Here is a 21,157-nt window from a genome sequence, read left to right on the forward strand (position 1 = left end):
GAACCAGCCTAATGTTCAATATTGTGTTTCGGTGGTTAAAAGCTGCAATTAATGCTTGTCTACAGGATCTAATTCTTAAGCTGTTTAGTTCTTTTTTTCAGCAAGAGTCTCCTTTCAACCGCCAACGCTGGACACATGCAGACCACATGCACCAAGTTTTCTTCTGCTAGATGACAGAGACGGCACTCCTGGGGGCCTACTTGCCGCTCCTTCTTCCATTTTGGCAAGAGGTCTAGTGTTGGGACTTCACCCAGCCTAAGTCTGAGAAAGGAATGCTTTATTTTCCGTGAGTAGGAGCCAGCCATAAGTAGTGATTCTTTAAACATTTTGTAGGAGTTAAGGATCAACCAACTATGCTCCCTTTTGGTCAGTAAGTCCCTATCTTCTAGCCAGCTCTGTAGTTTGCTTGCTTTATTCACGGCTTTATTGAATGCAGTGATGGGTAGAGACCGATCCCATACCTCGTCTAAGTTCGAAAGACTCTTACTTTTTTCTAGATGCCTTATGTAGTTGCCGCTCCCTCTTTCTAGGATAATTTCCTGCCAGACTAGATAGGCTAAGGACCCTTTTAATGCACAACTCAGTTTGTAGCAGCATTTAATGTATGCCGCGGGTCGGGCTAATGACTGTTTGACCAGCATGAATTCCAGTCTGACCTGGGCTGGCGAGGCCCGACCGGGGAGCCGAAAAACACACTTATCGGTCTTTATCAGAAGCTTATCCAGTAGACCTACTTCCATCCCCCTCATTATTTCGGTCCCATAGGTGATAGTTGGAAGTAGTTTCGCTCTCATTAAGGCTGTTAATGAGTTCAGAGCCTGACCGCAGGTTGAATTGGCTAGCTTACAAAAGGCGTAAGTGAGGGCCTGCGTCTTACTTTTTATTGCTTTTTTTTGTGGCGAGTAATTACCTCTGGCGTCCACCACAAATCCTAGGTATCTATATGATGTTACTTCCTCTAGGGTTTTCCCATTCATATGCCATTTACCTCGGCTGGTTGGCCTGCGGTTTAAGATAATCATTTTAGACTTTTTATGATTGATTTCTAAATCATTAGATCCTGAGTATTCTTCTAATGCCTTTAACAATTTCTGCATGCCTATTCTAAAATTGCTGATTAGTAGTAGGTCGTCTGCATATAGCAGATTGGAAATCTGTTGACCGCCCAGTGAGGGAGAGTGGGAGGAATGACCATTTAACTTAGTGGGGAGATCTGCTATGTACAGGTTGAACAGTGTTGGGGCCAATACACAGCCTTGCTTCACACCCACTGTTGTTTTGACTGCACTGGATAGGTGAGAGCCTTCCCCCAATTTCACCTTCACCAAAGAAACAGAGTATATTATTTTGATGGCGTTTAAAATAGAATGTGGCAGCCCCCACAGTAGTAATTTAGCCCACAGGAGACAGTCAAAAGCAGCTTTAAAGTCCACAAAACATAAATAGGTTGGAGTCCCTTTTGCTTTTGCTCTATTTATGATCAGACCTAGCCCCATAAGGTTTGTTAATGTTCCTTGGTGCTTAGTGAAGCCGGTTTGATTAAGGGGTAAAATGTCGTTATCTGTGATCCAGGCTTCCAGGTGCGCTAGCACACAGCAGGAAAAGTACTTGAGGTCAACGTCTAAAAGGCTGATTAGTCTGTAGTTACTTGGGGAGAGCGGGCTCCCACCCTTATATATGGGGTGGATTATTGAGCCTTTCCAAGATGCCGGGACATTGCCTGTTGTGAGCACCTTGTTGAACATTGCAGCCAGGAAATTGGCCCACCTTTCCGTTTCTTGTTTGAATAATGCTTGGGGTAAGGCATTAGGGCCGGGGGCACAGTCCGTTCGTGACTTTCCAATGATTTTTAACAGTTCTGGTGCCGTGAATTTCAAAGGATCAGGGATACTGGATTCCCAGCCAATCATATGCCCCTGCATTTGAGGACCTTCTTCGATGGGGAGTTCTTTTAGATGGGACTTTAAATGGGATACCCATACTTCCTCTGCTATATTTGCATTATTGCTGGTTTTGCGCCATTGTCTATTGGGTTGATGATTTTCCAAAATCTTTTTGGAGTCGGAGGTTTTGATCGCAAAATGTAGTTTGGCCCACAGGGCCTCCTGTTGGCCTTTTTTAAAGGTCCATAGATCCCTTTTGTACCATTTCCTTTGCTCTCTCAATGTGGTCAATATTGATCCGTTATCTGGACTTTTACGCAGTGACCTTAACAGTTTACCTACCGCTGCTTTCCTTTTACGCACTGACAGCGGTAAGAGTGAACTTTGCAGGTTTTTCAATGGTGCTCCCTTTCTCGTGTTTAAGGAATCTTTTTTTACGAGGTCGGTGGCAAAAGACTCCCATACTGTTGCCAGCTTTGCCCAACTTGTGGGCATTGACTCTAGCTTTTGTAGGGCCTCATCTGCCTGGCTTTCAATGGTGTCACAGGACCATTTGAGTCGCTTTAGGTTTTCGGTGCCGCTTTCTCCGGATTTTGTGGTGATGCACAGATCCCAAATACCTGTGGCTTATGATCACTTTCTGTGCGGTCCATGATGGTAAAGGTGTTTACTAACTTATACAGAGCAGGGGACACCAGGGTGTAATCTAGATAGGAGACCGATTTCCCGGAGAATCTTGTCCATGCTGGTGGAATATCGGGGCACTTCTGTCCGTTTAGCACGGAGAGGCCTACTGATTCACAGGTGCGTATAAAACTCTCCCCTATTTTATCTTTCCTGCATTTGTTTGGGATGGTTTGGCTGGGCATTCTTGCCACTGTTTGAATGTGGTCCTCACTGGGGTTGTGGAACAAGCCAAGATTGAAATCGCCCGACATTAGCCAGAATGCCGATTTTACTGTGCTTTTTATCCTTAACAGTTGCATTAGCAATTTGTTTGCTTCAATTTTTTTATTTTTTGGATTGATGTATATTGTTGGACCTGGCTTTTTGACAGGGACATCCCCAAACTTTTTGCCTCCTTCCTCCTATTTTTTCTGACCTGTTGTTGTTGGCTTTTGACCTCTGGGCACTTTACCACTGCTAACCAGTGCTAAAGTGCATATGCTCTCTGTGTAAATTGTACTACTGATTGGTTTATCCATGATTGACTATTTAATTTACTTGTAAGTCCCTGGTAGAGTGCACTACATGTGCCTAGGGCAGGTAGATTAAATGCTACTAGTGGGCCTGCAGCACTGGTTGTGCCACCCACCTCAGTAGCCCCTTAACCCTGTCTCAGGCCTACCATTGCAAGGCCTGTGTGTGCAGTTTCACTGCCACTTCGACTTGGCATTTAAAAGTACTTGCCAAGCCTAGAACTCCCCTTTTACTACATATAAGTCATCCCTAATGTGTGCCCTAGGTAAACCCTAGAGCAGGGTGCTGTGTAGGTAAAAGGTAGGACATGTACCTGTGTAGTTATATGTCCTGGTAGTGTAAAACTCCTAAATTCGTTTTTACACTACTGTGAGGCCTGCTCCTTTCATAGGCTAACATTGGGGCTGCCCTCATACACTGTTGAAGTGGCAGCTGCTGATCTGAAAGGAGCAGGAAGGTCATATTTAGTATGGCCAGAATGGTAATACAAAATCCTGCTGACTGGTGAAGTCGGATTTAATATTACTATTCTAGAAATGCCACTTTTAGAAAGTGAGCATTTCTTTGCACTAAAATCTTGTTGTGCCCTTCAATCCACGTCTGGCTAGGTTTAGTTGACAGCTCCTTCTGCATTCACTCAGACACACCCCAAACACAGGGTACTCAGCCTCACTTGCATACATCTGCATTTTGAATGGGTCTTCCTGGGCTGGGAGGGTGGAGGGCCTGCCCTACACAAAGGACTGCCACACCCCCTACTGGGACTCTGGCAGACAGGATTGAACTGAAAGGGGGCTTGGTGCATTTCTTAGAGACTCTTTGAAGTCACCCCCACTTCAAAGGCACAGCTTAGTATAAAACAGGGCATCTGCCCTATCTCATCAGACACTTGCTGGAGAAGAAACCTGAACCAGAAACTACATCCTGCCAAGAAGAACTGCCTGGCTGCTCAAAGGACTCACCTGTCTGCTTTTCTACAAAGGACTGCTGCCTTGTTGTTGGCCTGCTGCCTTGCAGAACTCTTGCCTGGCTGTAAAAGTGCTCTCCAAGGGCTTGGATAGAGCTTGCCTCCTGTTCCCTGAAGTCTCAGGACCAAAAAGACTTCACTCTTCCTCTTGGACGCTCCGTGCGCCGAACTTTTCGACGCACAGCTTGTTCCGCGGCAAGAAAAACGCCGCACACCGACGCTGATCAACGCGACGCCTTCGGGACGACCGAAACTTTGACGCACAGCCTCGCAATGACAACGCCGCCCGACTTCCCGGGAGAAATCGACGCGACGCCTGCCGTGAGATCAAAACTTTGACGCACGGCCTCGCAAGGACAACGCCGCCCGGCTTCCCAGGAGAAATCGACGCGACGCCTGCCATGAGATCAAAACTTTGACGCACGGCCTCGCAAGGACAACGCCGCCCGACTCCGCAGGAGAAATCGACGCGACGCCTGCCGTGAGATCGAAACTTCGACGCACAGCCCCGCAGAACGACGCGCAGCCGGAAAACAAGCAGGAAAATCCACGCACAGACCCGGGACATCTGGTAATCCCCGCGACCCACAGAAAGAGACTGTCCGCGCGCCGGAAAACGACACTCGACTTCCCCGCGTGGAAAATAACGACGCAAGTCCGTGTGTGCTGGGGAGAAATCGACGCACTCACCCTTTTTCCACGCATCTCTTCCTTTGTGGCCCTCTGAGGAGATTTTCCACCAGAAACCAGGTACTTTGTGTTTGAAAGAGACTCTGTTTACTTTCTAAAGACTTAAGACACTTTATATCACTTTTCAGTGATATCTTTACAAATTCATATTGCAACTTTTATCGTTTTGACCTGAAGATACCCAGATAAATATTATATATTTTTCTAAACACTGTGTGGTGTATTTTTGTGGTGTTATGCTATGGTGTTGTATGATTTATTGCACAAATGCTTTACACATTGCCTTCTAAGTTAAGCCTGACTGCTCGTGCCAAGCTACCGGAGGGTGAGCACAGGCTGATTTTGGATTGTGTGTGACTTACCCTGACTAGAGTGAGGGTTCTTGCTTGGACAGAGGGCAACCTGACTGCCAACCAAAAACCCCATTTCTAACATATATGTTAACCAGAATCAATGGTTCCTGTGTAGTTTTCCCCCAACTGTCCAGCCAGAGTAATTGAAAGGGTTGGTCTTCCTCCTTATGCTCAGAGATTTTTACCAAAAGGCTCGTACTAATGTAGGTGGCTAGGCCTCCCTTCGGCCTACCGGGCCTATTTGTGTAAAGTCGACAAACTGATGAGATGAAGACCTGATGGTAGGAAGTGGGGTGAGGAAATCTAGTGTCAGAACTACTTCATGCATTTACTAGGAATTATTCCCCCCCTACTGATAACTGTGGGGATTGTAGAATAACCTAAAATGATTTTCCCTCATTTATTTACATTCGGATACCTTTGAAATATGTATTTTTTCTGTTCTTTTTATTTCATCAGTATATACAGAGATATCAAAGGGTTCCTGAGGGAAAGAAATAGACAACAGTTGAACACAGCAAAGATGCCTTGAAAGAAAAAAAAAGAAGGGCGACTCTTTTGTGCGACAGAGAGTGTGCCATGCGCTGCTTGCTTCCACCCTATATAAGCTGCTTCAGTTATGGAAGAAAAAAAAGAAGACAGCAAGTGCCGCACGTTCAATAAAGAATGGGGTGTAAAGTACTTATTTGTACAAGCAGGTGATAAGGTTTTGTATCTCGAATGCCCTCAAAACTGGTGCAGTTTTGAAGGAGTACAATGTGCGTCCGAACTATGAGACAAAACTTGAACAAAGTTGTTTCACAGGAACACAGTGTTCAGAAAAAATGTAATCAATGCAACGCAGTTAGCTTTCCCAACAAGCTTTTTTTACACAGTGGAGAGGAGAAAAGCAAGCTGTAAGCAGGGCCTGCCACAAAGTAGCTTATGGGTTGGCTATAAAAGGAAAGCCAATCACTGACGGAGATCTCATCAATGAGTGCATGATGGAAACAGTGGAAGAGTTAGTCCCGGAAAAAGCAAAGCTGTTATTATCAGTCTTGCGGCAAATACTGTTACTCGTAGAATTAAGGATATAGGAAGCAATATAGTTCATCAAATTGCAGACAAAGCAAGACATTTTCAGTTCTATTCTCTCACACTTGATGGATCGACTGGTGTGTGTGACACATCAAACTTCTAGGATTCATCTGTGGCATCGACAGTGAATTAAATGCTACACAAGAATTAGCATCAGTAACAGCAAGCACAGTACAGTTTCTGGAGAAGACATCTTCAAAGAATTGCAAAAAACTGTTAGACTATAACCTGGAGTGGAATAAACTGCAATGTATGACAACTGATGGAGGAAAGACCATTTCTGAGGTGAAGAAAGGTTTGGTTGGACAAGTCACAAAAGCTTGTGAGGTTGGTGGACTCTCAAAGCCCATGTTTCTCCATTACATTATCCATCAACAAGCACTGAGTGGAAATTATGTGGATATGTCTTGTGTTCTGAAACCTGTTGTTTTAACTATGAATTTCATTTGATTTCATGGGCTTAATCATCACCAGTTTCATGATTTTCTAAAAGAAACTGATTTTGCGTTGATCATGGTTCTTTCTGCTCAGAGAGGAAAGCAAATCATTTCTCACACAGAAGAATCGACCCAAACCATTTTTATCAAACACTGTAAGGCTCTGGAAATTGGCACTTTTTGCAGACTTGACAGTCCATATGAATCAACCGAGTCTGAAGTTGCAAGATGAAAAAACATTAATTTCTGATTTATTTGCTCCTGTCAAGGCATTCAGGGCAAAACTGATGTTTTGAAGGACAGGCGAAAGTTCAGAATTTCGCTTATTTCCTATATGGTTAAAAATGTAATGAGGAAAGTGAAGCAGAATTTCCTTCTTCATTTGCAACAAACATCATTAAAGACTTCCAAAAACAAATTTCAGGAACGATTTTCTGATCTTGTTGGAAAAACAGATGAAATAAAGCTGTTTCAAAATCCATTTGACTGCAATGCTGAAATACTCCCAAGTCAGTTTCAGTAGGAAATTATTGATCTCCAATCAGGTGACATGTTGAAAGGCAAGTGTAAAGAAGGAAATCTGATTCAATTTTATAAATCTTTTCAGTCTAAGCAGTTTCCAAATTTCAAGCAATTTGCCTGTGGATTTTTATGAGTTTTTGGTACATCGTACCTGTGTAAACAAAAAATTTTTTAAATGAAGTATGTCAAGTCCAATTATCAAGCAAATTTATCTCATGAGCATTTGAAGTCCATCCTCATAATTGGCTCCTCAAGCCTGAAGCCTTAGTTCAGTGGTATTTTGACATTAAAACACCAGTTTCATTGTTCCCATTAACCGTGTGCCTCATATTTTATTGTTTATGAATGAAAACTCTAATTGCCAGAATTGTGCAGACTGAATTTGTTTTTGGTCGACCTTTATTAATATCTTTAATTTATTTTCAATTTCTTTGCTTTGTTTTATTAAAGTTCTTTCTTCGAGTGTGATTATTTTTTGTGTGCCACAAACTGTGCAAATTCTCATTTCATGTAAATTTTACATTGTACGTTTTCAGTATTTAAAATTAATTAAAAACGCTTTGCCTACTTTTCTGATGTGATTATTTTGTCAGAGCATTTGCTAATGTTTGCCATTGTTACTCATTATGTATCATTTCTCAGTTTGAGCATGGCATTGTTTCTTTGTAATTGTCACATTTCTCTTTTGTTGTGAATAATATCATGCTGATCACAAAAAAAATTATAGTAAAACGTATTCATGTATTTAACTTGTATTAATAAAAAACTGTCTTTTTTCAGGCTGTGAATATTTGTAAAATATATTATGCTGCCCTCGTACTGAGAAGTGTGGAGACTTCTGATTTAGAAACTAACTGCTCTCTGCGAGTTAAAGCGATGGAGCCTCTCCTCATTAAAGAAATGAAGTGGAGCACAGAACCCCGGGCAACCATGGTTCGACCAACGTGAAACTGTGTCACAATGTTTGTTAGAAAGGAGGTTCTAGTTCGCAAAGCCAGCTAATTGGGGAAAGTGGTGGTGTTTGGTGGATGAACGCACGGGGCCTGAAGCTCACTCACACACCTTGCAGAGGTGATGGCACTCTGGAACACAGTTTTAAAGGGGAAAAGTTGCAAAGAACAGCTGTGAAGTGGCTTGAAATGACCGTACATTATAAGGAAAAGACTAAGGTCCCATTAGAGCATCACAAAAGAAGAAGGGGAAACATGCTGTAACCCTTTTAGAAATGGCATGGCAACTGATGATTTGAACAAGGAGGGCTGACCAGGCAACAGTAATAAGGCAGCGGGGACACAAAGATAACCCTTAAGAGAGAGACAGAACAAATAATAAAATATCAGACAGTTTGGCCTGGAGGGGGTCAACCTGGCAAGTGTCTCAATGGTATAACAGACTCCACTGGTATCACTGTTTATTGTTGGCTTAGGGGTACTCTATTGTGATAGCGAGTTCAGAAAGTAAGTGTGCATCCCATATGTACCCTTGTGGGGGGTAATTCTTCTCCTCCTCCGCTCTAAAATTCTTCCATACCCTTTAAAGTGATGGGTCCAATCCCATTCAGCCACTCTGTTACTCCTGTGTTGATTGGCTCATCAAACCACACATTTTTCTCAATGACATGCCTTTACAGATTTTATTGAGGGGTGCCTGGCTGCCAAGGTGACATCATCCACCTTTGGCAGAAGGTTGAAGATGTTTAGCTGTCACTGCTCAATCTCCATGCATGCAGGAGGGGTCCAGGTGACGAACCCTGTTCTTTTGCTGCGACAGCAGGTCTTCCTGAAGAGGCAGACAGATAAGAGTACATGTGCCCAAGCCCAGGAGTTCTTGATACCAAACTATCCATGCCCAATACGGAGTCACTAGGATGAACAAGTTTCTGAATGAGAGATCTCTTGGAAACTCCAACACGGAAAAGAGCTGATGTTGCGCATTCACAGCAGTGGCAAACAGATCTAGCCAAGGTTCTCCCCATTTGCTGAAGAGACTTTGTGCCACTCCCAGGAGTAGTTGCCACTCATGATCAGTTAGGCGTCAGCAGCTGAGTTTGTCTGCCCTTGCGCTCAGGGAGCCTGCCTGGTGGTTCCACACCAGGAAAATACTATGGTGGTATAGCCATTTCCAGAGGTGCAAGGCCATCTTGCACAGGTTCCTTGACCTCACCCCATCCTGTCTGATGAAGTAGGCAATGGCAGGGGTGTTGTCCATCAGCACCCGCTCCAGCCTCCCCTTGATGGATGGCAGCAAGGCTTTCTGTGCCAAGCAGATAGATCTCAGCTCCAGAAGATTGATATGCATCCGGGATTCCATAGAGATCAAAGGCCTCTGATCTCCACCTCTCCCAGGTGGCTGCCACAGCCCAGACTCAACGCATCGGCCACTACTGTCAGATCTGGGGGGGCATGGGGGGGTCTGCCACTGATGCAATCATAGTGAAGTAATCACCACTGCAGACCTATATAGTCTCCTCTGAAACCTGAACATGTGTGGAGAGGTCCCCTTGATGTTGGGCTCACTGTGACTTCAGATCCCACTCCAGAGCCTGCAAATGTCACCTAGCATGCTAAACCAGCAGGATGCAGGAGACTTTCAGTCCCAGTGGCCTCAAAGTTGACCTCATGGAAATTTAGGGCTGAGGCTGAGAGATTGGGATTATAGCCTGAATGTCTTGGACTTTCTTTACCGGGGAAAAGGCACAAAACCAACCAGTTTCCAGATTGGCCTCAATGAAGAGGAGCATCTGAGAAAGAGTCAGGTGTGACTTCAGCACATTGATAGTGAACCCCAAAGATGGCAAGAGGTTTTCCGTAGATGGTGTGGTTGACGAATGACTGCTGTGAGCCTGCTTTTAAATGGCAGTCGTCAAGGTAGGGGACAACTGAGAGCCCTGACCTCCAGAGGTGTGCTGCTACCACTGATATCACTTTGATGAATACTTGAGAGGCACTGGTGAGACCAAAGGGGAGCACTGTGAACTGAAAATTCTCCTCTCCCAATAAAAACCTCAGGTAGTGCCGATGGGTCGGCAGGATTTGAATATGGAAATAGGCATCCTGCAGATCCAACACCACCATACAGTCTACAGAGCTGAAATCAGACAAGACCTGGGCTTGGGTGAGCATTTTGAACTTCTCCTTCCAGAGGAAGGTTTTGAGATGGTGCAGGTTTAGAAAAGGCCAGAGACCTCTGTCCTTCTTGGGGACCAGAAAGTAGCAGGAATAACAATCATGCCCTACTTCTGATGCTGGCACCCTCTCCATAGCCCCTTTGGCCAAAAGGGATAGCACCTTCCTGCCACAAAATGATAAGATGTTCCTCAGTCAGTCCTTTGGTAGACGGGTGAATGTGACGGGTGCCTGTGACCCTGTAAGGGGACACTAAAGAGACTTGGCAGGTGGGGCTGCAAGGAGACGGCAGACTGAGCGACATGCTCAATTTGGCAGCAGGGGCAGTGGCCACTACGGCCTCCCCCGCAAAACTGTAGGGTTCCCTACTGGAGAGGGACAGGCTGGAAGTAAGGAATGTCTCGTTCCATGGAGGAACGCTTAAGTTGCTGCTAGTGAGGCTGGGTAAAATGGCCCAGGGAGTGAGCAGTAGCCCTACTCTTCTTAAAATATTGCAGGGCAGAATTAGTCTTGTCCCCAAACAAGTGAGTCCGATCAAACATAATGTCCATCAGGGAAGAGTGGACATCGCCCAAGAACTCAGTTGATCGTAGCCATGCATGCAACAAATGACAATACTGGTGCCAATAGCCCGTCCGACAGAGTCAGTAGTGTCCAAGTCACAACAAATTGCAAACTTGGTTGCAGCACCACTTTCCTGAGTGGCCTGAGACAGACCCAGGCAAAGGTCTTCAGGAACACCTGGGAGGACTTGAACCAAGTCCCATTGGGCATGAGTATAGTGGACAAGCAAACAGGAGGTGTTAAATGATCACAGGCCAAACTGGCTGAGGAGAAAAGGTGTTTTCCAAATGCCTCCACTTGCTTCGATTCCCTGTCAGGGTAGAGTGGTAGGAAAATTGTTGGGGTTAATTGGACTTGTGGAGACCTGCACCACGAGGATCCCGTGAGATGGGTACGGCAACAAAAAAGCCGGGTCTCCCAGGACAGAGCAATGGGATCTGGCAATTTGCTGGTTATTAGGAGGGCCAATACAAAGTTTAACCCAAACGCCTTGTAGGTTATGTGTCAAAGCCTCATTTGAAGGTAGTAGAGACTCAGACGTTGTCTGGTCAGGCTGCAGGACTTCCTTCAGGACATTTGTTTTCACCTCCATGGTGGGGAGGTAGGGGGTCAATGACTTTGGCCGCCCTATGCCTTACCATGGCATAGAATGCAGATTCTTCTCTGCCGGACCACGAGGAGAGGAAAGGGCTAACCATGGGGAAGTGTCCAGGTCACTGGCTCCTTGCAAGTCCACATACCAATTTTCATTGACATAGGGCTGAGCGAATTCATCACCCTGGTCAATATTGTCATTAGAGTCTATTCCAAAAAGATGGTGTAAAGAGAATTCCCTGTCTTGCTGTAGTTAGGGCAAGTGCAGAAGCCAGAGGGCAGAAGAGACTCGGAGGGTCCAGCTGGTGCAGAAGGCAAACCATCTGGGGTAATCCAGGTGGTAGACCTCTGGGCTCCAAGGGACATCAGAGGGAGTCGATAGAGAGCTGAAAAGGTGGAGCATAGCTGAACAAAACTCTGATCTGGCAAGGAGTGGCTGAGGATCCTGGAAAATCAGGTTGTGCCTGAACCAGCTTCGGAAACGGCTCCGGTCGGCAGACTTCAGGAGCAGAACAGGACCACTGGTGCCATCCAAGCAAAATTGCAGAAGAAGCGGAACTCCTCTTCAACTTCTTAAATTTCTTGTGCTTTCCTGAGTATTTGGAGTGGGATAAAAATGGACCTTAAAGGCAGCTCTGTTGACTCCGGGAATGAGAATGGCCTTTGGACTTGGAGTGGGACATGGACCAGTCCCCGGCACTGCGTCTTGTTGTACTTGGTGACAAAGTTTTGTCTTGCATTCCTAGATGGCCTTCGGGTTAATCAACTCACAATATCCAGAGATCTTGGAGTCTTGACCCTACCCCAGGCACCCAAGGCAAACATGGTGGGGATCCGTCACAGACAGCTGTTTGTGACTGTCCTTACCGGGGCCGACACCCCTTGCACACTGTTAAAAATGTGATGAAAACAACTGAAGAAGTGGTCTCTGAGAGACTAGAGAAGCTCTAGATCTACATTTATCGAGGGGGAAAGAAAGGAACTGACCTCAGCGTGTGGGAATGGTGCCTTTAAAGGATCCACAAGCTACCTCTGGCGTGGACCAACTTCTGGCATGTAGAGCTACTATGAAAATAGTTTCTGGATCCAGTCTGATGCACAGGGAATGTTCATAAGGTGAGGAATCTGCAGTTTGAAGTCACTATCAGAAACTACAATACACGCTAAAATCTGGACAACAAACTAACATGATATTGGATTATTCACATTGCTAAGGATCTTACTTTAGGTCTCAAGTGCATCTCACATTTTCGTTAAACCTCATCAACCTCATGACTACTACACGCCAATACTGAGCACTTCAAATTCCTAAGTGGTTCATAGCTGTGACCTATGATGACCGCTTCACAATGACTCTGCCATTAGTAACTGTGCAGAGAAGGTATGTTGACCAGCTATTAACTGTGTCTGTCTGCAGAAGATACAGATTAGGTACTACAGCTCTGATTTTCTTGAATGCAAGAGACACAGACAACCTAAACCAAAATGAGGCAGTCACACAATCAATTACTGTTCTAGTTGTAAAATAGGCTCAATGGACTCATGAACAATGTTCAATGATGGTGAAATGCTCAAATGTCTCTAGCTCTTCCTGTTATTTCAGAGATAAAATTAATTTTAATTTTCAAAATATTAAAAACTGTAAGTTAGACTGATTAGGCTCAGTGGGAAGTTACCGTTGAAGGGGTTGTTGTTGGTACGGATACGGTCTGCAACTGCACCATCAAGCTCACGTTTTTTCACACACTGAATACCCAAATTCTGGAAGCTGGAAAACAAAGCAAACAACAAAAACATAAATCATTTTACTTAACTTCAGACTGGATATTCACCAGGGTCACAAGTAGCAGAAATGGGAAATGATACCATCTTGGTGATTGTTCTATTCTAAGTTGATGTATTCCACAACTACAAGCCTCAAAGACAGGACAAGAAAAGAATTCTGAAAGAGACTGTCAACATAAAACACTGTGTAGAAAGCAGGAGCCCAGTTCTTCTTAGTCAGGTCCACCACTGCCCATGCAGTACCAATTTTAACAGCCCATGTCCCACGCTTATATGCATTGAGTCTGGAGCCTAGCAAATGATTAAAGAAGGTGAGACATGAGTGCAGAATCACCATCAAGGTAATTATTCCTTACCATGAAGCCCTGTTCTGCCTGGCTGAGAATCTGATGTCACAGTAAAAAAAAAAAAAAAAAAAAGGGGAGGAAAATTCAGCTTGAAACAAATAGGCTATATGTAACACCATGGCCAAAAACAACAACTTTGCTAAAATAGGTTTTCCAAAGGCATGCTGAATTACCCACATGGAGGCCATTCAAATATGTCACATATGTGCTACAGGTACAAGTATTTGAAAAGCCCCAGCTTGACAATGATTTATTGGTGGAGGTAGAACACCAACTCACTGGTTTCATAATCTTTGTGCATAGGCAAGACTATCCTACCTGATAACTGAAGTAGAGCTAAAACCACCACAAGTGATAAATATATGGTGTGACTACCCTATAGTAACAGTTATTTATAAGTAGTATTTAAGAAACTTGAAATACCCAACAGTGTAAAGTGTTCTTAGCTACGCAAGAAAAAATAGTCATGGCTGGAAAACTGAATGATTTCCTGGTTCAGATGTAATTTTGACAGAACCTTTGGGATAATAATTCAGGGGGCTGTTCTCAGCACCCCTTTGCTTATACCGAAAATCAAATATGAATTTCACAAAGACAAGATTCAACCTCTCAAATCATTATTTCCAAAACCGACCATGAAGACCATTTTCTTAATCAAGAGCCCACTGTCACAAGTTACTATAGGTTCAAAGGGTAGAATCCGTATGAGAAGGGAATTAAGCTCAAGTACCCTGTGGATACCAATCCCAAGAATTTATTTTGTATTCTATTTTCATTATAAAGCACAAATGTGGCAGTTGTTACTTCAGAGCATGAGATGTCAATAAGAAAGGGAGATAAACCACTATATCACAATTCTGCCTAAATCCATGGTGGAATCGATGGTCTTACAGAGTTTACAGGGTTGCGCTCAAATGTCTACTTTGGGCAAGGGAACTAGTCTTGACAGCACAGACCTATCCCCATACAGTTTATACCTCATTGTGTATAACCACTGTAGGTGTGGGGTAGTAGGGGTTGAGGGTGGAACAGGATCGATGTTCCCTCAATAAGCGGCTTCCCCCTCCCCTTTTTTTCCCCTTCCCCCTCCTTTCCTCCCCCTCATTTTCTTCCCCCCTTCTTCTCTCTCCTCTTTACTCCTTCCCCCTTCTTCTCTCTCCTCTCTACTCCTGGCGTCTCTCTCCTCTCTACTCCCGGCAACTCCCAGCGTAACCCGCGGAGCGCCGGGTATCTCAATGGGACTCTCTTTCCCAGAGTCCCCTTGCCTTGCCTGGCGCGCCGCGCCTCCGCGGCGCGTCATAACTAGGCGCCCGACCGCGGCCAACACACAGGGCGCGGTCGGAGCCCCTACCTCGCACCACTTTTTGACGCATCCATCCTGCGGACGCGGCTTTCGAATAAACAAGCCGCGGGACTCCCTGTCCCATGAGTCCCGCGGCTCGGCACTGCGCGCCACCTATCTATTGATGCGTCACCTACAAGCACCCGACCGAGCCCTCCCCGGAGGATGCAGCCGGAACGCCGATCGTCTCACCATTTTGACGCACGGGTCCCTCGGGGCGAACCACACCGGAACCTCGTCTTCTTAATAACGATCTTGATTGCATGCCTACGACTTCCCTGCACTCATTGGCTCTGACCTCACTCACCACCATAAATACTGGGCCAGCCCTCCACTCGGTACCAGAGCGGTCTGGCACCGGCATGCAGGTACTCTCCACGGTAATCCCTTTGGAGTGGTAAGTGATTTTCTTCATGGTGATTTTGGACTTTTTCCTTGTTCCTGCCCCAGAGACATCCTCTCTGGGCAACAGCCCTTGCCTCCACCTTTCCTTCTTTCTTTCTTTATTTTTGTTCCAACACAATATATCTTTTATTCCTTTCATTTCCTCTGCTCCTTTCTTCCTTTTTCCTTTTCTCCTTTTCTTTTTCTCTTTTTTCTCTCTTTTGTATTTTCCCATTCTTTAGCTCTTTCGGTTTTTTCTCCCCCTTTTTTCTCCTTTCTCTTTTTTTCTTTTATCCCTTCCCCCTCCCCCACCCCCACCCCCTTTTGTTTCCCCCGCCCTCCCTGCTTCCTTGATCTTCCGCTTTGTTTTCCCCTGTTAACTCTTCATCTCCTCAGAGTGTGACTACAAGGGAATACCCCTCCCCCGGCGTTACCCAGACCAGAGGCTAGTCGCCCTTTACCCCGGGGTAAGTCACTAGTGCATGTGTGTGTGATTGTGTCTTCACCTTTCCCATATTTTTCCACTTTATGCTTGCTATGTTGTGTGCTGTGGTGTGCCACCTCTCACCCTTATTAATTTGTGGTTTATTTATCAGCCATTACAGTCCTACCACACCATGAACAACCAGTTCAGGTAGGCCCTTTATGATTCAATTTGAGCACCTCACTTATTGTTAGTGCTCCGGGATCCTAGATCCTGACGAATGCCCCTGACCTACCAGCACTTTGAGAGGGCAGAAACATGTTGGTCATACGTACTCCTTTTTAGACTCTAAGAGACATTATTCTCCAGTGAGCCTCCTCCCCTGTTCTTAATCTTACCAACTTGCACCCCCATTAAACTTAACTAGCAGCAATCTGTGACATGTATGGTAATTTTATCTCCACCTCATCTGGATCCCTGTAATTTATCCAGCCAGTTTAAATTTCAGCACTCCCTCTGGTTCTTTTAACCAAGAGGTTGAGTCCGCCCAAGTAGTATCATCTTACTTGGGTGGGGCTAGGTGGTCAAATGATGAAGCAAGACACTATTATGTGTTTGTGACCACCTAGTCCGTAAGGGAACTCCCCCCCTCTGCCCCCCCCCCCAGGACAACACAGCTCTACGTTCCTGAGACACTCTCCATCTCATGCTTTTTCCGTTTCGTATTTCAAAGCGACCAAGTTGATACTGCTTATTGAGGGAACATCGATCCAGTTCCACCCTCAACCCCTACTACCCCACACCTATAGTGGTTATATAGATTTCTCTTGGGAGGTGGTGTGGGATAGCAATACTCCCAGTACTCTCTTTCCGTGTTCTATATATATATCTCATTGTAAACACGTGCAGTATTGGGTAGCCAGACATAGGCATCTGGTTGAACAGCAAAGTGTGAAAAAATTGATGCAGTATATTGGAGCTGTTGCATGGTGTGCTTTGTGGGCAAGTCAGTTTTACATTCAATCACTCAATCAGCATTTTTGTAAGTGCGCTACTCACCCGTAGGGTCTCAAGGCGCTATTGATGGATAATTAATAAAGACATTGTCACTGAAAACCGTTTGGCTCCTCCCTCTCATATGGATTTTGTGGATTAACATAAGATTTTGCTTGATGATTATGTAATATAATTCTCATTTTGCGATCATAGTTATGTAATATTTATTGCAGGTGTTCCATCTGTATTATGATTTCTTGTATGCTTATGATGATTTCCAGGAAGTGGAATCACAAGGGTTTGAGCACCACTGCTAAAACTAGTGGTTATCAACTTCAGTGTGACCAGTCTAGAGCCAATACTGCCCTCATTCTCTAGTGTTTGCTCCTGGACCAGTCTTTAGTGAGTTCATAAGCCCCCCTCAAGGGGTGCCTCTCCGTTCGTGGGTTCTTGGTGTGGTTCTCAAGCTCTTGAAATCAAGCTTTTGGGCTTCTAGTGAATGGCCCGTATGCACTGAAACCATGCCACTCACACCAAAAATCAGAGTGAGCCACAGGCAGCCCATCTTTGCACAGCAGCACTGACACCTCACCGGGGAACGTGGAGCCCCAAGTCTGCGATGCCCGGCCTGCTCTTCGTGCCACACCAACTACCGCCCACTACACTCTCCTTGCTCCTCACGACCCTCTCCAACGAGAACGAGACTCCTGGCACAAAACTTAAGAAGGTAAACCTAAAGTGGGACTGTAGGAGGCTGGACTGGCTTGTAGTGAGTACCAAGGGGTACTTGCACCTTGCACCAGGCCCAGTTATCCCTTATTCGTGTATAGGGTGTCTAGCAGCTTAGGCTGATAGATAATGGTAGCTTAGCAGAGCAGCTTAGGCTGAACTAGGAGATGTGTGAAGCTACTACAGTACCACCTAGTGTCATATGCACAATATCATAAGAAAACACAATACACAGTTATACTAAAAATAAAGGTACTTTATTTTTATGACAATATGCCAAAGTATCTTAGAGTGTACCCTCAGTGAGAGGATAGGAAATATACACAAGATATATATACACAATAGCAAAAATATGCAGTATAGTCTTAGAAAACAGTGCAAACAATGTATAGTTACAATAGGATGCAATGGGGAAACATAGGGATAGGGGCAACACAAACCATATACTCCAAAAGTGGAATGCGAACCACGAATGGACCCCAAACCTATATGACCTTGTAGAGGGTCGCTGGGACTATTAGAAAATAGTGAGAGTTAGAAAAATAACCCTCCCCAAGACCCTGAAAAGTGAGTGCAATGTGCACTAAAGTTCCCCTAAGGACAAAGAAGTCGTGTTAGAGGAATAATGCAGGAAAGACACAACCCAGCAATGCAACAACTGTGGATTTCCAATCTCGGGTACCTGTGGAACAAGGGGACCAAGTCCAAAAGTCACAAGCAAGTCGGAGATGGGCAGATGCCCAGGAAATGCCAGCTGCGGGTGCAAAGAAGCTTCTACTGGACAGAAGAAGCTGAGGTTTCTGCAGGAACGAAAAGGGCTAGAGACTTCCCCTTTGGTGGACGGATCCCTCTCGCCTTGGAGAGTCGTGCAGAAGTGTTTTCCCGCCGAAAGGACGCCAACAAGCCTTGCTAGTCGCAAATCGTGCGTTTGGCGTTTTTGGACGCTGCTGGGGCCCAGGAGGGACCAGGAGGTCGCAAATTGGACCTGAAGAGAGAGGGGACGTCGAGCAAGACAAAGAGCCCTCACTGCAGCAGGTAGCACCCGGAGAAGTGCCAGAAACAGGCACTACGAGGATGCGTGAAACGGTGCTTGCCGAAGTTGCACAAAGGAGTCCCACGTTGCCGGAGACCAACTTAGAAAGTCGTGCAATGCAGGTTAGAGTGCCGTGGACCCAGGCTTGGCTGTGCACAAAGGATTTCCGCCGGAAGTGCACAGGGGCCGGAGTAGCTGCAAAGTCGCGGTTCCCAGCAATGCAGCCCAGCGAGGTGAGGCAAGGACTTACCTCCACCAAACTTGGACTGAAGAGTCACTGGACTGTGGGGGTCACTTGGACAGAGTCGCTGGATTCGAGGGACCTCGCTCGTCGTGCTGAGAGGAGACCCAAGGGACCGGTAATGCAGCTTTTTGGTGCCTGCGGTTGCAGGGGGAAGATTCCGTCGACCCACTGGAGATTTCTTCGGAGCTTCTGGTGCAGAGAGGAGGCAGACTACCCCCACAGCATGCACAAGAAGGAAAACAGTCGAGAAGGCGGCAGGATCAGCGTTACAGAGTTGCAGTAGTCGTCTTTGCTACTATGTTGCAGGTTTGCAGGCTTCCAGCGCGGTCAGCAGTCGTTTCCTTATCAGAAGGTGAAGAGAGAGATGCAGAGGAACTCGGATGAGCTCTTGCATTCGTTATCTGAAGTTTCCCCAGAGACCCTAAATAGCCAGAAAAGAGGGTTTGGCTACTTAGGAGAGAGGATAGGCTACTAACACCTGAAGGAGCCTATCAGAAGGAGTCTCTGACGTCACCTGGTGGCACTGGCCACTCAGAGCAGTCCAGTGTGCCAGCAGCACCTCTGTTTCCAAGATGGCAGAGGTCTGGAGCACACTGGAGGAGCTCTGGGCACCTCCCAGGGGAGGTACAGGTCAGGGGAGTGGTCACTCCCCTTTCCTTTGTCCAGTTTCGCGCCAGAGCAGGGCTAAGGGGTCCCTGAACCGGTGTAGACTGGCTTATGCAGAATTGGGCACATCTGTGCCCAAGAAAGCATTTCCAGAGGCTGGGGGAGGCTACTCCTCCCCTGCCTTCACACCATTTTCCAAAGGGAGAGGGTGTCACACCCTCTCTCAGAGGAAGTCCTTTGTTCTGCCATCCTGGGCCAGGCCTGGCTGGACCCCAGGAGGGCAGCTGCCTGTCTGAGGGGCTGGCAGCAGCAGCAGCTGCAGTGAAACCCCAGGAAGGGCAGTTTGGCAGTACCAGGGTCTGTGCTACAGACCACTGGGATCATGGGATTGTGCTAACTATGCCAGGATGGTATAGAGGGGGCAATTCCATGATCATAGACATGTTACATGGCCATATTCGGAGTTACCATTGTGAAGCTACATATAGGTAGTGACCTATATGTAGTGCACGCGTGTAATGGTGTCCCCGCACTCACAAAGTTCAGGGAATTGGCTCTGAACAATGTGGGGGCACCTTGGCTAGTGCCAGGGTGCCCTCACACTAAGTAACTTTGCACCTAACCTTTACCAGGTAAAGGTTAGACATATAGGTGACTTATAAGTTACTTAAGTGCAGTGTAAAATGGCTGTGAAATAACGTGTACGTTATTTCACTCAGGCTGCAGTGGCAGGCCTGTGTAAGAATTGTCAGAGCTCCCTATGGGTGGCAAAAGAAATGCTGCAGCCCATAGGGATCTCCTGGAACCCCAATACCCTGGGTACCTCAGTACCATATACTAGGGAATTATAAGGGTGTTCCAGTAGGCCAATGTAAATTGGAAAAATTGGTCACTAGCCTGTTAGTGACAATTTGTAAAGAGAGAGCATAACCACTGAGGTTCTGGTTAGCAGAGCCTCAGTGAGACAGTTAGGCACTACACAGGGAACACACACATATAGGCCACAAACTTATGAGCACTGGGGTCCTGACTAGCAGGGTCCCAGTGACACATAACAAACATACTGAAAACATAGGGTTTTCACTATGAGCACTGGGCCCTGGCTGGCAGGATCCCAGTGAGACAGTGAAAACACCCTGACATACACTCACAAACAGGCCAAAAGTGGGGGTAACAAGGCTAGAAAGAGGCTACTTTCTCACAGGGACTGATCTGGAACTGTACCCGACTCGCACTCCATTGCAGTCAGCCCGCACTTTTGGCTTTAAACCAGTCCAGAAAGCAGCAGTTGGCACTTTATGCTTTTAAACACTATATTGCTGTTTATTCTTTAAAAAATCATAACTCCAGTTCTACTGATTGGACTTTTGTTGCTTTGGTCTTGTTTTGTTTATTGAAGTTTGCTACATGTTTCTAAACTTTGTATGGTGTTTGTACTCTTTTACTGTTTGAAAAGTGTTGCACAAATACTTCACAAATCACCTCTAATCACCTCTATGTTAAGCCTGATTACTCTGTGCCAAGCTACAAAGGGGTGAGCACAGGGTAATTTGGGGTTTGCTCTGCCTTACTCTGATTAGGATTGGGGATGCTGCTTGACCAGGACTCACACCCAAGTCAATCAGTAACCCAGTTTCTAACACTTCCTAACTGCGCCACTGTTTAAAGAGAATACATCTCCAGATAATGTGTGCAAGAGCTTACAAGTATTCCTAAATTGCTATAGGTGTTATAGGTCCTGGGATAGGCATACTGAGCATGCTGGGTTAGGCTTAGGTTCACAACCTAAGGACAACAGCAAACTATTTCGTTTTCTACTGGCATGCACAGCAGCATCCTCTGTAGTACGCAAGAC

General features: G+C 45.8%; 1 protein-coding gene across 2 annotated transcripts in view; it reads right to left on the minus strand.

Annotated features, from left to right (window-relative positions):
- The window catches only part of RELA (RELA proto-oncogene, NF-kB subunit), a 405,457-nt gene that overhangs the window by 204,868 nt on the left and 179,432 nt on the right, over positions 1-21,157 (minus strand). For both annotated transcript variants that reach the window (XM_069207856.1, XM_069207855.1), the window contains exon 6: positions 13,089-13,180. In XM_069207856.1, coding sequence (XP_069063957.1) covers positions 13,089-13,180 — 92 coding nt within the window. The remainder of the gene's footprint in view (positions 1-13,088; positions 13,181-21,157) is intronic.

This window comes from Pleurodeles waltl, chromosome 9, assembly GCF_031143425.1.
Source record: "Pleurodeles waltl isolate 20211129_DDA chromosome 9, aPleWal1.hap1.20221129, whole genome shotgun sequence".
Classification (NCBI taxonomy): domain Eukaryota; kingdom Metazoa; phylum Chordata; class Amphibia; order Caudata; family Salamandridae; genus Pleurodeles; species Pleurodeles waltl.